Raw genomic sequence first — 13,414 nt, 5'->3', positions numbered from 1 at the left:
AGTGGAGTCACAAGCGAAGTATTCACTTTGAGAAAAGATATTCTTAGTCCAATGATATTAGTGTAGGAGGATCTAAACATGCAAAACCAAAGTGTTAGGAAGCTCACTTGCCTTCCCTGGGAACCAAACATATAGATTATATATTATTTATAGAGCTTATATACCTACATTTTTTTTGAAGTTCTATACATGCCCTATAAATGAGGAAACAAAGGTTCATAGAGGTCATGTACCTTGCTCAAGGGGCAAAAACTTGGTTAAGTGGCCAGGCTGGAACTTAAAGATAGGTCTGCAAGCTTCAAATCAGTGCCTTCCACTGAGCCATGTGCCCTGGACAATGTGGAACAAACAGAATGTAAAGTGCCTTTTGCATAGTTTGGTTCCCCAGGAAGCAAGTGTCCTCGGGGCAAGTGTCCTAGGACCAGAAGGGCCCTTGGAAACAAATTCTTCTTCATACAGAAGCCCTACTGAGTCATTCTTGATTCCAGGCAATGGAATCACCCTCATCAGACTGAGACCCCATCTCTAATGCCATAAACATCCCACAAAGCAAACGGGACATTTCCCAGCTGGATTCCACACCAGTGTTTCAAATTTCTCCAGGATTACCCACTGTATCCTTCCTGTTACAAAATCTGGAAAGTCTTTTGAATGAAATACATTCGGGAAGGATGTTCATCTTTATTGGCAAAGCATTATTACCTAATTTTGCTAGCTTGTTTGATTTTTTTTCTCAGAATAATCTTTTGCTTCCCCATTTGAGATTAAACATTATTTTACATTATTAAAATACAAATCAGTGAAAACAGAAGGCAAGTTAAAATTTGCTTAAGCTGATCAATTTCCAGAAGCAGAACGGCTGCTCAAAGACTTCTACCAATCCCTTGGCCGTATTCCCTCCGAAAAAAAATTTTTCTGGGAATGAGCTCACATTCTCCACTCTCATGGTTGAACTGACAACCTGCCGGGGTGGGGGTGAGACAAACAACCCAGCATCTTTAATTAGACACGCTCGAGACAACACAGCATTTTGGCCTGAACCTGGAACCACATGAATCTACCCATAATTGTTTAGGAAAGGGCTATAACCCTGATATTTGTCTAGCCTGGTATTTCTAAGGTGTGGTCTTTGCACCATGTGAATCAGAATCACCTGGGAGCTTGCTGAAAATGAAGATTTCTTTTTTTTTTTTAATTCATTTTATTTTTGGCTGTGTTGGGTCTTCGTTGCTGCGCGCAGGCTTTCTCTAGTTGCAGCAAGCAGGGGCTACCCTTCGTTGCGGTGTGCGGACTTCTCGTTGCAGTGGCTTCTCTTGTTGTGGAGCACAGGCTCTAGGCGCACGGTCTTCAGTAGTTGCAGCCCGCGGGCTCAGTAGTTGTGGCTCGCAGGCCCTAAAGCGCAGGCTCAGAAGTAGTGGTGCACGGGCTTAGTTGCTCCACGGCATGTGGGACCCTCCCAGTTCAGGGCTTGAACCCGTGTCCCCTGCATTGGCAGGTGGATTCTTAACCACTGTGCCACCAGGGAAGTCCCTAAAAATGCAGATTTCTAACTCCATCCCACACCTGCTGAAGCAGAAACTTTCAGGGCAAAGGCAGGGAATCAGCCTTTTTTACAGACGTTCCAGGTGCTCAGATCAAAGCTAAAATTTAAGAATGACCTTCATTTCCATTTTTCATTTTTTTTTTAACATCTTTATTGGGGTATAATTTCTTTACAATGGTGTGTTAGTTTCTGCTTTATAACAGAGTGAATCATTTATACATATACATATGTTCCCATATCTCTTCCCTCTTTGGCTCCCTCCCTCCCACCCTCCCTATCCCACCCCTCCAGGCAGCCACAAAGAACCGAGCCGGTATCCCTGTGCCATGCGGCTGCTTCCCACCGGCTATCTACCTTACCTTTGTTAGTATATATATGTCCATGTCTCTCTCTCGCCCTATCACAGCTCACCCTTCCCCCTCCCCATATCCTCAAGTCCGTTCTCCAGTAGGTCTGTGTCTTTATTCCTGTTTTACCCCTAGGTTCTTCATAACATTTTTTTTCTTAAATTCCATATATATGTGTTAGCATACGGTATTTGTCCTTCTCTTTCTGACTTACTTCACTCTGTATGACAGACTCTAGGTCCATCTACCTCATTACAAATAGCTCAATTTCGTTTCTTTTTATGGCTGAGTAATATTCCATTGTATATATGTGCCATTTAAGCCCTATAGTAGTTCTTTGGCAACTGAAGGCATTATTATTATTATTTTTTTTTTTTGTGGTACTCGGGCCTCTCACTGTTGTGGCCTCTCCCGTTGCAGAGCACAGGCTCCAGATGCACAGGCTCAGCGGACATGGCTCATGGGCCCAGCCGATGCACGGCATCTTCCCAGACCGGGGCACAAACCCGTGTCCCCTGCGTCGGCAGGCGGACTCTCAACCACGGCGCCACCAGGGAAGCCCTGAAGGCGTTTTTATTTCCAATTACATGTGGGTCAACAAAAGGCACTGAGATCTCTTTACTCCTATACAAATCTCTATTTTCGATTTTTGTCATCAATGTGGGTACCAATTTTTGGAAGATATCAGCCCCCTGAAAGAAAATTCCATTTTAAAAATCTATTATTGAGAAGAAATTTTAAATTTGTCTCCACTTTAGTGTCTTAAATTATTTTACGTGTAGAAGTTCAAAACATGCTTGTTGATTGAGGGGAGTCTAACGTAGTAGCAAAACACAGATTCCAGTAGCATACAGAAATGGATCTATATCCTGTGTGATTTTGACAAAGTCATCTCTGAAAGTCAATGTTCTCAATCTGTAAAATTGGCATAGTAGCATCGATCTCTTGACATGGAGGTGAAAGATACACGTATCACCTGTGTAAAGCGCCAGCACAGTGCCTGACCACCGTGGGTGCTAAACGGGGTTATTACCTTTGCTGCCGTTATCATTCAGAGAAAAGCCTAAATGGGAAATCCATCTACAGTGGCCAGTGCCACCTAAAATTACCTAGTAAACATCAGAAAATAGCATGATATTTAAACTCTAAAAATATAAAGAGACAAATGGTCATTAGCCAGGAAGTAGAAGAAATTAGATCCTGAAAACAAATGTAATGCATCTCTTTGATTAAATTTCTGCCTCTGGGGTTAATTTGTCTCACAATTATTACATTATTTTTTCACAGAACTTTTGCTGCAAATAGAATTAAGTTATCTTTTTGTTGTGAACACACCTAGAGTTTGCATTGACACGAGTATGTTTTCTTCATTTTTGAAATTTAAAAACTATCCTTATTAAATCAACTTAAACACCATAAAACTATGTTTTAATTCATCCATAGTTCTGTCATCCCTAGAGAACTATTTTAATTGATTCTTGTGTTCTATAAAAGCTTTAAAGAAAAATGGATAAATCATTTTTAGATTAATAAAACTAAAATGCTTTTATTGTGGAGAAAATTTGGAAAATACCCTCAAAAATTACAAAGAAGAAAATAAAGATCACAGGTAATTCAGCCATCAAGCGACTATCGACTTAATTACTTTCATATTATTTCCCACCAGACTTTTCTTCTAATTCTTATTTTGATATCATATTATATTTAGTTTCTCAACTTTTTTTAAAACTTAGTTACTAAATGTTTATCAAAACACATGGTTTGGGCTTCCCTGGTGGCGCAGTGGTTGAGAGTCTGCCTGCTGATGCAGGGGACACGGGTTCGTGCCCCGGTCCAGGAGGATCCCACGTGCCGTGGAGCAGCTGGGCCCGTGAGCCATGGCCGCTGAGCCTGCGCGTCCGGAGCCTGTGCTCCGCCACAGGAGAGGCCACAGCAGTGAGAGGCCCACGTACCGCAAAAAAAAAAAAAAAAAACATGGTTTAGTAGTTGTATAACATATCATCATGTAGATCAGAGGTTGGGAAACTATAACCAATGGATCAGTCTGGCCCTGTTTTTAAAATAAAGTTTATTAGAACACTGCTGCACTCATTCATCTATGTATTGCCTGCATTGCCTGAGGCTGCTTTCACACCACAACAGCTGGGTTGAGTCATTGCAGTGGAGACCACGTGGCCTGCAAATGTTTCCTATTTAGTCCTTTACAGAAAAATTTTTCCAACCCCTAGTGTAGGTGTACAAGAATGTATTAAGTTTTTCTCTATGATTGGATATTCAGAGTTTTTAAAAAACTGTTATGGATAACTGCAATGAACACCTCTAAACCTAAATTGTTTTTTATAACTCTGATTACTTCTTTAGGATATGCTTTAGAATTTACAGGAAAACAGATAAACAATTTTTACAGTTCTTGATACATACTGCCAAATTGCCTCCCAAACATTTGTGCCAGTTTACACCCACATCAGCTGTTTATGAAAATATTCACGTTACCACATCCTTGCCAGAACTGAACATTACTATTTTTTACATATTTGTATATCATACAGAATGATATCTGTTGTTTTGATAAGTGAATAATATTTCAGGTTAATCCTCATTTCCTGGATGCTTAGAGAGGTTGAAATTTTAACACATTTGTATTGGGCATTTGTATTTATTTTATGAATAATCTGTTTGTGTACTTTCTTGTTTTCTTACACTACTGAAAAAGTTTTCTATCCTTTAAAAATATTTATACCTGATCTATCATGTGTGGCCAACGTTTCACCCAGTTGGTCCTTTGCCTTTTGATCTTAATACTTCTTCCTTCAGGAACTTAATAATGCTTCCGTTGAATCATCTCTGTTTTATCATATTTCCCTTATGGTTTTAATCTATTGCTTCCCACTTTATCACTTCACTTCTTCCTAGGAGAACGTTTCAAGATAGTCCTGCACTTCACTTTAGTTTTCTGAAGTTTGATTCAGGCTTTCGTCACTTCTAACATTGATCTTAATTTAGCGTTTAGTATTTTCTTCTCAATCAGCCCGCTTTCCTCTATAGCAGGTTTTCTTTAAGTTAAGTAGGTTCCCACATAAACCTAATGTAATCACAGGGGTCCTTATAAGAGGCAGACAGGAGGGTCCTAGTCAGAGGAGATGTGACAGTAGAAGTAGAGAGGAAGAAAGAGAGGGATTTGAAGGTGCTGTGCTGCTGGCTTTGAAGATGCAGGAAGGGACCATGAGCCAAGGAATGCAGGTGGCCTCTAGAAGCTGAAGGTAAGGAAACAGATTCTCTCTTAGAGCCTCTGGAAGGAACACAGACCTAATGACACCCTGATTTGGGGACTCTGATCTCCAAGACTGCAAGATAATAAATTTGTGTTGTTTTAATCTACAAAATTTATGGTAATTTGTTATAGCCACCATAGGAGACAAATCTAGATTTGTTTGGATTTGTTTCCTATGTAAAAGCAAATTTGCAGATGTGATTATATTGCAGGTTATGGACCACATGACAGGGAGATAGCCTGGATTGTCTACATTGGCCAAATCTAAACATTTGTGCCCTTAAAAGCAGTGAAATGTAGCTGGCTGGAGAAAGAGAGATGCAGCAAAAGAGGGCAGAAGAGAGATGAGGCAGAAGGGCAGGTCAGAAAGAGATTAAGTGTGAGAAGGACTCAACCCACCCTTGTTGGATTTGAAGCTGTAGGAAGGGGCCACAAGTCAGGGAATTCAGGTGGCTTCTAGAAGCTGAGAACGACCCTTGGCTGACAGCCAGCAAGGAAACAGGGACCTCAGTCCTACAACTACAAGTAACTGAATTCGGCAACAACCTAAATGAGCCTGGAATTGGATTCTCTCCTAGAGAAATAGAAGAGAAAGAAAGGAATAGGACCCTACTGACTCCCTGGTATTGGCCTTGTGAAACCCAGAGCAGAGAAAACTGGCCAAGCCCACCAGACATAGGATTTAGAGACTGTGATATAATAGATTGTGTTGTTGAAAGCCACTAATTTCTGGTAATTTATGACAGCAGAAGTGAACTAATACATATCTCAAGCCACAAAACTCCAATTGAGTCAACCGCAAAAGGTATATTTTACTCATATAATAAGATGTCTGGATACAGGGCAGTTCTTGTATTCGTAATTCCGCAGCTTGATCCCGTGATCGGAGAGGGATCTAGATTCCTCCACCCCTCTGTTCTGCTATGCTTGAAATGTTAGCCACCTCCCCTAGTGGTCACAGATGGCTGCAGCCACTCCAGGAATCCTTGCCAGAAAAAGAAAGAGATTTTCTTCCTAGTGCATCTCTTTTAAGAGGAAAGCAACTCTTCCCAGAAGTTTCCAAGCAGATATTCCATCCTGTTTCATTGGCTGGAACTGAGTCCCATGGGAACCACTAAGACTCATTAGCAAGGAGGATAGAAACAGACTTGGACCAATTAGGATTTACCTGAGTCCTGCAGGGTTAAGGATAGACAACAGAACAGAAGTCTGGACTCTGCTGCATGGGAAGGGGGCAGTAATGCCTGTTGATATCAACCAACAAGGTCTGCGTCGTTTTTTAGGCTCTGGTAGATTTATCCTTGGTCCAGCAGCACAACTTGCTTCTGTCATCAATTGAGCTCAGCTCCAAAGGTCTTATGGAAATTTCAGCTTCCGGAATGGCTGTCAGTCTGGGCGTTCAGTATTTTGACATTTCTTCCCCACCTCCAACTCCCTATCTTTTCACAGGTATTTTGAGGGGAAAACTGAGTCTAAGAATGCTAGGCAAGAAATCTTTTTAAATAAAATGACTGTTCTTCTGCTATAAGTGGCAGCATATTTAAATGTTAATGAGCTTGGAGGCAATGTAGGGGGAAACCTTAGACATTATTAGCATATGCACTCCCCGGAAGTGGGTCAGACTGAAGGACTTTAGCCAGATAGGACTAAAATGGAACTGAGCCAAGAGGGGCACTTAACCGGCAGGTGGTAGATTTCTGAAACGTGAATCAGAAACCAGTCCATTGTGTGCCCCAAGCCTCAGGAGTCACAAATCAAGCTCTTTAAGTATCCTAATACTTAATCATAAAGCTCCTTATTCTGTGTGAAAGAAGAACCCGCTCTGTTGGCTCCTGTTGGTGCCCTGCCTACATCCGCTTCACTAGGCGTGTGCACCCATCTTCCAGTTGCTATTTCAGCGACTAACAACTCATAGCTGCCCCTTCTCCAGCGAATACCCCTTGGTGGAACAAAAGCTGCTTAACCAGAGTTAAGCTGTCACTCCGCAGGTCAGCAGCCAGTGACCAAGGACCGATGTGGGGTCCAAAATGCCAGACCCCTTGCTTGAAAGTGGGTCAATCCTATGACACGGTTAATGCTACAGCACCCACTGTGGGATCAGGCTGAGGTTCACCTCCAGCTGAGACCACACCCTTGCCTAGCTCATTCTCCTGCCCCATCCTGCTTCCCTCATGTCCCACCTCCCGAGAGCACTCCCACAGCAAGTCACTTGCACAGGGATTCCTGTCTCAGGCTCTGTTTCTAGGCAGTCCAACCAAAGACAAAACTCACCACCCTTGGAAGCAGGGTCAGCAGGAGAAAGTCACAGCACACTGACAGCCCTTCAGAACTGCTTCTCATTTACAGCTGGCCACAGCCACCCTTACACGCCCTTCAATGGCCTGTTAGTGGTGAATGACAAAGTACCCAAATGGATTTTAACCACCTCCTTTTTTAAGTCCAGCATAGGTGGTCTTACTCTGGAATATGCAAGATGATAGCATCTATTTTCTTGTGACCAAGAATGAAATAGCTTCCTTTGACTTCCTGACATTATATGTATAAACTTCCAGGCATATGACAGGAGCCTGCTAAATGGTAGCCATTATTTTGGATTTTAAAATAATATATTGAGGACTCATTGCGTGCGGCATGCTAGGCTCTGTGATAAGCATTATCTCATTCTGTCCTCATAGGGACTCTTCAGGGGGACACAGAATCATCAATCCTGCTTTACTGATCCTCATTCATAAAGCTAAATCTCAGAAAACATCCAACGCCTGGACCTAGTTCCAAACCCAGGGTGCTGCTTAATTTCTTATCAAATATTCTTCTCACCGAGCCACGGTCTCCCTAAACCAGTCTCCCTCTTCCAATTTGGTGTTCCACTGACTTCAACCAGCGGTGATTCAAGCCGCGGGTTCTAGCTTCTTTCCCATTGACACGTTTCTTTTTTTCTTGCTTTTTTCCAGATCTGCGTGACTTCTGAAGAAGAACAAGACGGCTTTATCAGAGTCCTCAGTGGAAAGAAGAGAGGTCTGGTCCCCTTCGACGTTCTAGAAAACATCTGATTGCTGGCCCCTCCTCCTTTTGCAGTCGGCAAACTGCAGTGATGCCTCACCTCACACTGTGTTAACCCAGAGGGGCTGCCGTGCTGACCCGCCACCCAGGAAACACTGAGACAAGACTCAAGAATCTGAGACTGGGGGGGAACAGCCACAAGGCAGGAGGCACATCCCACAGCACATCCAGGCTGCCCAAAGATGGGGGTGAGGCTGAGTGAGCCGGCCAGCAGAGCCAAGTAACCACCGCCATCCCCCAGGACTCAACTCCCTCCCTGTCCATGTGGTGTCAGTTAACCCGCTGGAGGATGCTCCAGTCTGTGGAGTGGCCCCAGTTGAGGCTCAGATCCACGTAGCCAAGTGTGATTCTGGTTCCAGACCTTTGTCCCCAGTACCGACCAATCAGCATCATCACATCTAAGCCCCCATCAGTCTCTCTGCAGAGCATCAGGAAGCCCTACTTCCTAGCCCCCAGTACTCCCCACAAGCCCCTCACTGTGATCGAGCTGTCTCTCTGGCCTCCGAATAAGTCCTGGTGGCGTGCGTTAGATGTGAGGGATAAGTTGCTGTGGCACCAACTGCAAAGACCTGATCTGCCCCAAAATTGCTGTCAGGCGGTCCCTCCGGCTACTCTAGTTACTAACAAAGGTGACAGAGGCAGGATACGAGGCATGGAAGGAAACAGTGGGCCCAGTGGGGTGAGGTGGGGCAAAGAGCTCTTAGTTATTGATGATTATACAGCCCTTTCAATTATGAAGTCCTTTCCCCAAGGAGATGGAGCTGGGGAAGTGAATGTGGAAAAAAGTCTCCGTGAGTGCTTCATCTTCATTTGACGTCCTCTGTCTGGGGACGGTTTCCCCTCCTGCCATCCTGTAGGACTCCCTTTTGAAGGGGGTTAGAGCCCACCTTGCAGGGAACCAGAAACATGGAGGAGAACCTAAACCAGCATCTTAGGAGAAAAGTAGCCAAATAGGGCAGAATATTATGCCCCAGCAGATATAAAGTGGAAAATAATCCTTAATGCTTCATCCCTCTGAAAGCAGAGGAACTTGGGTCCTGTTTAGCATCAACTAGAGGAATCTCTATTACTCTGTATTTGTACGAATGTTTACAAGAATGCAATATACTGTGATGCCTTCCTCCTCAAGCCTCCTCCTAGCATTCAAACTTGCATCTTATCAGTCATTAATGCAGTTAAACTTCAATTCACAATGACCTTCGAATTAATGTCGCTTTGGTTTATTTTGTTACGGAGCAATAAAATCATTAGAACAATTGGTTTTTAAAAGACTTAAGTGGATGCATCCTGTGCGTGTAAAAGCATTATTTCCCAAACCAAAGCATCATTAGTCTCCGTTTATTTCTTTTGTTACTGCTCGGTGTGAAGTTGGGAGCTGAGAAGGGATGGCTGCTGGTTTCACAGTAGTTTGGATGCCTTACTCTCATTTTAAAGCCAGCATCCAGAATTTCCTCCCTCTCTGATACAACATGCCAAACTGAGTGTACAGAATCAAGATGGATTCTTCGAGAGCCAGGGTGGATAACATGACTGCCATTCCATAAAATGGAACGCCAGAATAACAAACACTCTTTGCCTCTAATTCAGTATTCCATTTAATAAAGACAACACAATGGCTGGAAAGAGCATAGAAAACATGTGTCCTGATCTCTTCTTTCTGTTGGAATATCCACTGAAGCTTTGGGGTACAGTTTTGTTACATCCTATGCAAATTTAATCTGCATTTTAAAAACTCAGTTTTGGGCTTCCCTGGTGGCGCAGTGGTTGAGAATCTGCCTGCTAATGCAGGGGACACGGGTTCGAGCCCTGGTCTGGGAGGATCCCATATGCTGCAGAGCAACTAGGCCCGTGAGCCACAACTACTGAGCCTGCGCATCTGGAGCCTGTGCTCCGCAACAAGAGAGGCCACGATAGTGAGAGGGCCCGCGCACCGCGATGAAGAGTGGCCCCTGCTTGCCACAAGTAGAGAAAGCCCTCGCACAAGAAACGAAGACCCAACACAGCAAAAACAAATAATTTTTTTAAAAAATCAGTTTTCCTTTCAAAGTTGAACAGAAGGAGGCTACGGTAGCCAGGCTCCAAGGTGATCCCCTCAATGATCCCTGCTTTCTGACATTCTTAACTTTGTTTAAGCCCCTCCCACTTTGAGTCTGTGCTGGTCTTATGTGGCCAGTAGACTGCAGCAGAAGTGATTCTCCATGACATCCGTGGCTAGGTGAAAAAAACTCCCTGAAGCTTCTGCCTTGATCTCTTGGAACACTCCCCCCTTGGAACCCTGAGCTGCCATGTAAGTTTATCTACGCTGAGGCCGCAGTGCTGGAGAGAAACCAGTGTGAGACCACACATTTCTGCAGCTGAGAACGACCCAGACATCACAGAGCAGCAATCATCTGGCTGAGCCATGCCCAAGTGTAAGATTTATGAGCAAGATAAATATGTTTTTTAAGTCACTACGTTTGGGAGTAATTTGTTACACAAAAATAGATAACTGGAACAGGGACTTTGTAATTTGAGCCAGCGTTAGAAAGGAGAAAAAAAACTTTTCTGCACAATGTGGCCCATAAGTTTTTGCAAACGTCAAGTATTGGCAGGAGGTTAACCCTCCAAATGCAAGATGTCTAGTGCTCCTTCAAGATCTGGAGTCATGCGGATAATCAGAGAAAAAACAAGATGTTCCTTACAGCACAGATTGCCATGGATGCTTATACACACACACACACACACACACACACACACACACACACACACACGCAAACACACATACACACACAGATTTTAGGAGCCATCACTCTGTTTCTCCTCCTGCCTGTCTGCAGAAGTGGCAAGAACAAAGATTGCTATGACCTACCAGAGTCTTTTTTTTTTTTATCTTTATACAGCAGGTTCTTATTAGTTATCTGTTTTATACATATTAGTCTATATATGTCAATCCCAATCTCCCAGTTCATCCCACGCCCCCAACTTTCCCCTGTTGGTGTCCATATGTTTGTTCTCTACATCTGGTCTCTATTTCTGCCTTGCAAACCAGTTCCTTCTGTACCATTTTTCTAGATTCCGTGTATGTGCATTAACATACGATATTTGTTTTTCTCTTTCTAACTTCACTCTGTATGATGGTCTCTAGGTCCATCCACGTCTCTACAAATAACCCAATTTCATTCCTTTTCATGGCTGAGTAATATTCCATTGTGTGTATATACCACATCTTCTTTATCCATTCGCCTGTCGACAGGAGTTTAGGTTGCTTCCATGACCTGGCTATTGTAAATAGTGCTGCAGTGAACATTGGGGTGCATGTATGTTTTTGAATTATGTTTTTCTCTGGGTATAGGCCCAGTAATGGGATTGCTGGATCATATGGGAATTCTATTTTTAGTTTTTTAAGGAACATCCATACTGTTCTCCATAGTGGCTGTGTCAATTTACATTCCCACTAAGTGCAAGAGGGTTCCCTTTTCTCCACACCCTCTCCAGCATTTGTTGTTTGTAGATTTTCTGATGATGCCCATTCTGACTGGTGTGAGGTGATACCTCATTGTAGTTTTGAGTTGCATTTCTCTAATAATTAGTGATGTTGAGGGGCTTTTCATGTGCCTCTTGGCCATCTGTATGTCTTCTTTGGAGAAATGTCGATTTAGGTCTTCTGCCCACTTTTGGATTGGGTTTGTTTTTTTAACATTGAGCTGCATGAGCTGTTTAATTTTGGAGGTTAATTCTTTGTCCATTGATTCATTTGCAAATGTTTTCTCCCATTCTGAGGCTTGTCTTTTCATCTTATTTATAGTTTCCTTTGCTGGGCAAAAGCTTTTAAGTTTCACTAGGTCTCATTTGTTTATTTTGGTTTTTATTTCCATTACTCTAGGAGGTGGGTCAAAAAAAGATCTTGCTGTGATTTATATCAAAGAGTGTTCTTCCTATGTTTTCCTCTAAAAGTTTGGTAGTGTCCAGTCTTACATTTAGGTCTTTAATCCATTTTGAGTTTATTTTTGTGTATGATGTTAGGGAGTGTTCTAATTTCATTCTTATACATGTAGCTGTCCATTTTTCCCAGCACCACTTATTGAAGAGACTGTCTTTTCTCCACTGTATATCCTTGCCTCCTTTGTCATAGATTAGTTGACCATAGGTGCCTGGGTTTATCTCTGGGCTTTCTATCCTGTTCCATTGATCTATATTTCTGTTTTTGTGCCAGTACCATATTGTCTCGATTACTATAGCTTTGTAGTGTAGTCTGAAGTCAGGGAGTCTGATTCCTCCAGCCCCGTTTCCCTCAAGATAGCTTTGGCTATTCAGGGTCTTTTCTGTCTCCATACAAATTTTAAGATTTCTTTGTTCTAGTTCTGTAAAAAAAATGCCACTGGTAATTTGATAGGGATTGCATTGAACCTGTAGATTGCTCTGGGTAGTATAGTCATTTTCACAACATTGATTCTTCCAATGCAAGAACATGGTGTATCTCTCCATCTGTTTGTGCCATCTTCGATTTCTTTCATCAGTGTCTTGTAGTTTTCTGCATACAGGTCTTTTACCTCCTTAGGTAGGTTTATTCCTAGGTTCTCTTTGTTGCAGTGGTGAATGGGATTGTTTCATTAATTTCTCTTTCTGATCTTTCATTTTTAGTGTATAGGAAAGCAATAAATTTCTGTGCATTAATTTTGTATCCTGCTACTTTACCAAATTCATTGATTAGCTCTAGTAGTTTTCTGGTGGCATCTTTAGGACTCCCTATGTTTAGTATCATGTCATTTGCAAACAGTGACAGTTTTACTTCTTTTTCCAATTTGTATTCCTTTTATTTCTTTTTCTTCTCTGATTGCCATGGCTAGGAATTCCAAAGCTATGTTGAATAATAGTGGCAAGAGTGGACATCCTTGTCTTGTTCCTGATCTTAGAGGAAATGCTTTCAGTTTTTTTCTTGATGAGTCTAGCTAATGGTTTATCAATTTTGTTTATCTTCTCAAAGAACCAGCTTTTAGTTTTATTGATCTTTGCTCTTGTTTTCTTTGTTTCTGTTTCATTTATTTCTGCTCTGATCTTTATGATTTCTTTCCTTCTGCTAACTTTGGGTTTTGTTTGTTCTTCTTTCTCTAGTTCCTTTAGGTGCAAGCTTAGATTGTTTATTTCAGGTTGTTCTTGTTTCTTGAGGTAGGATTGTATTGCTATAAACTTCCTTCTTAGAATTGCTTTTGCTGA

At 42.3% G+C, this 13,414-nt stretch overlaps 1 protein-coding gene across 2 annotated transcripts in view; it reads left to right on the top strand.

The window, feature by feature from the left end:
• STAC (SH3 and cysteine rich domain) overlaps positions 1 to 9,477 on the top strand; it is a 100,408-nt gene extending 90,931 nt beyond the window's left edge. Inside the window, exon 11 of one of the 2 annotated variants that reach the window (XM_007462708.1) lies at positions 8,113 to 9,477. In XM_007462708.1, coding sequence (XP_007462770.1) covers positions 8,113 to 8,211 — 99 coding nt within the window. In that variant the 3' untranslated portion in view covers positions 8,212 to 9,477. The remainder of the gene's footprint in view (positions 1 to 8,112) is intronic. The other variant, XM_007462709.1, reaches the window with a different exon arrangement.
• The last annotated feature ends 3,937 nt before the right edge of the window (positions 9,478 to 13,414 follow it).

The sequence above is a fragment of the Lipotes vexillifer genome, unplaced genomic scaffold (assembly GCF_000442215.2).
Source record: "Lipotes vexillifer unplaced genomic scaffold, Lipotes_vexillifer_v1.1 scaffold539, whole genome shotgun sequence".
NCBI lineage: Eukaryota > Metazoa > Chordata > Mammalia > Artiodactyla > Lipotidae > Lipotes > Lipotes vexillifer.
Note: the sequence above shows the minus strand (reverse complement) of the source record. Positions and strands in the feature narration are given on the sequence as shown.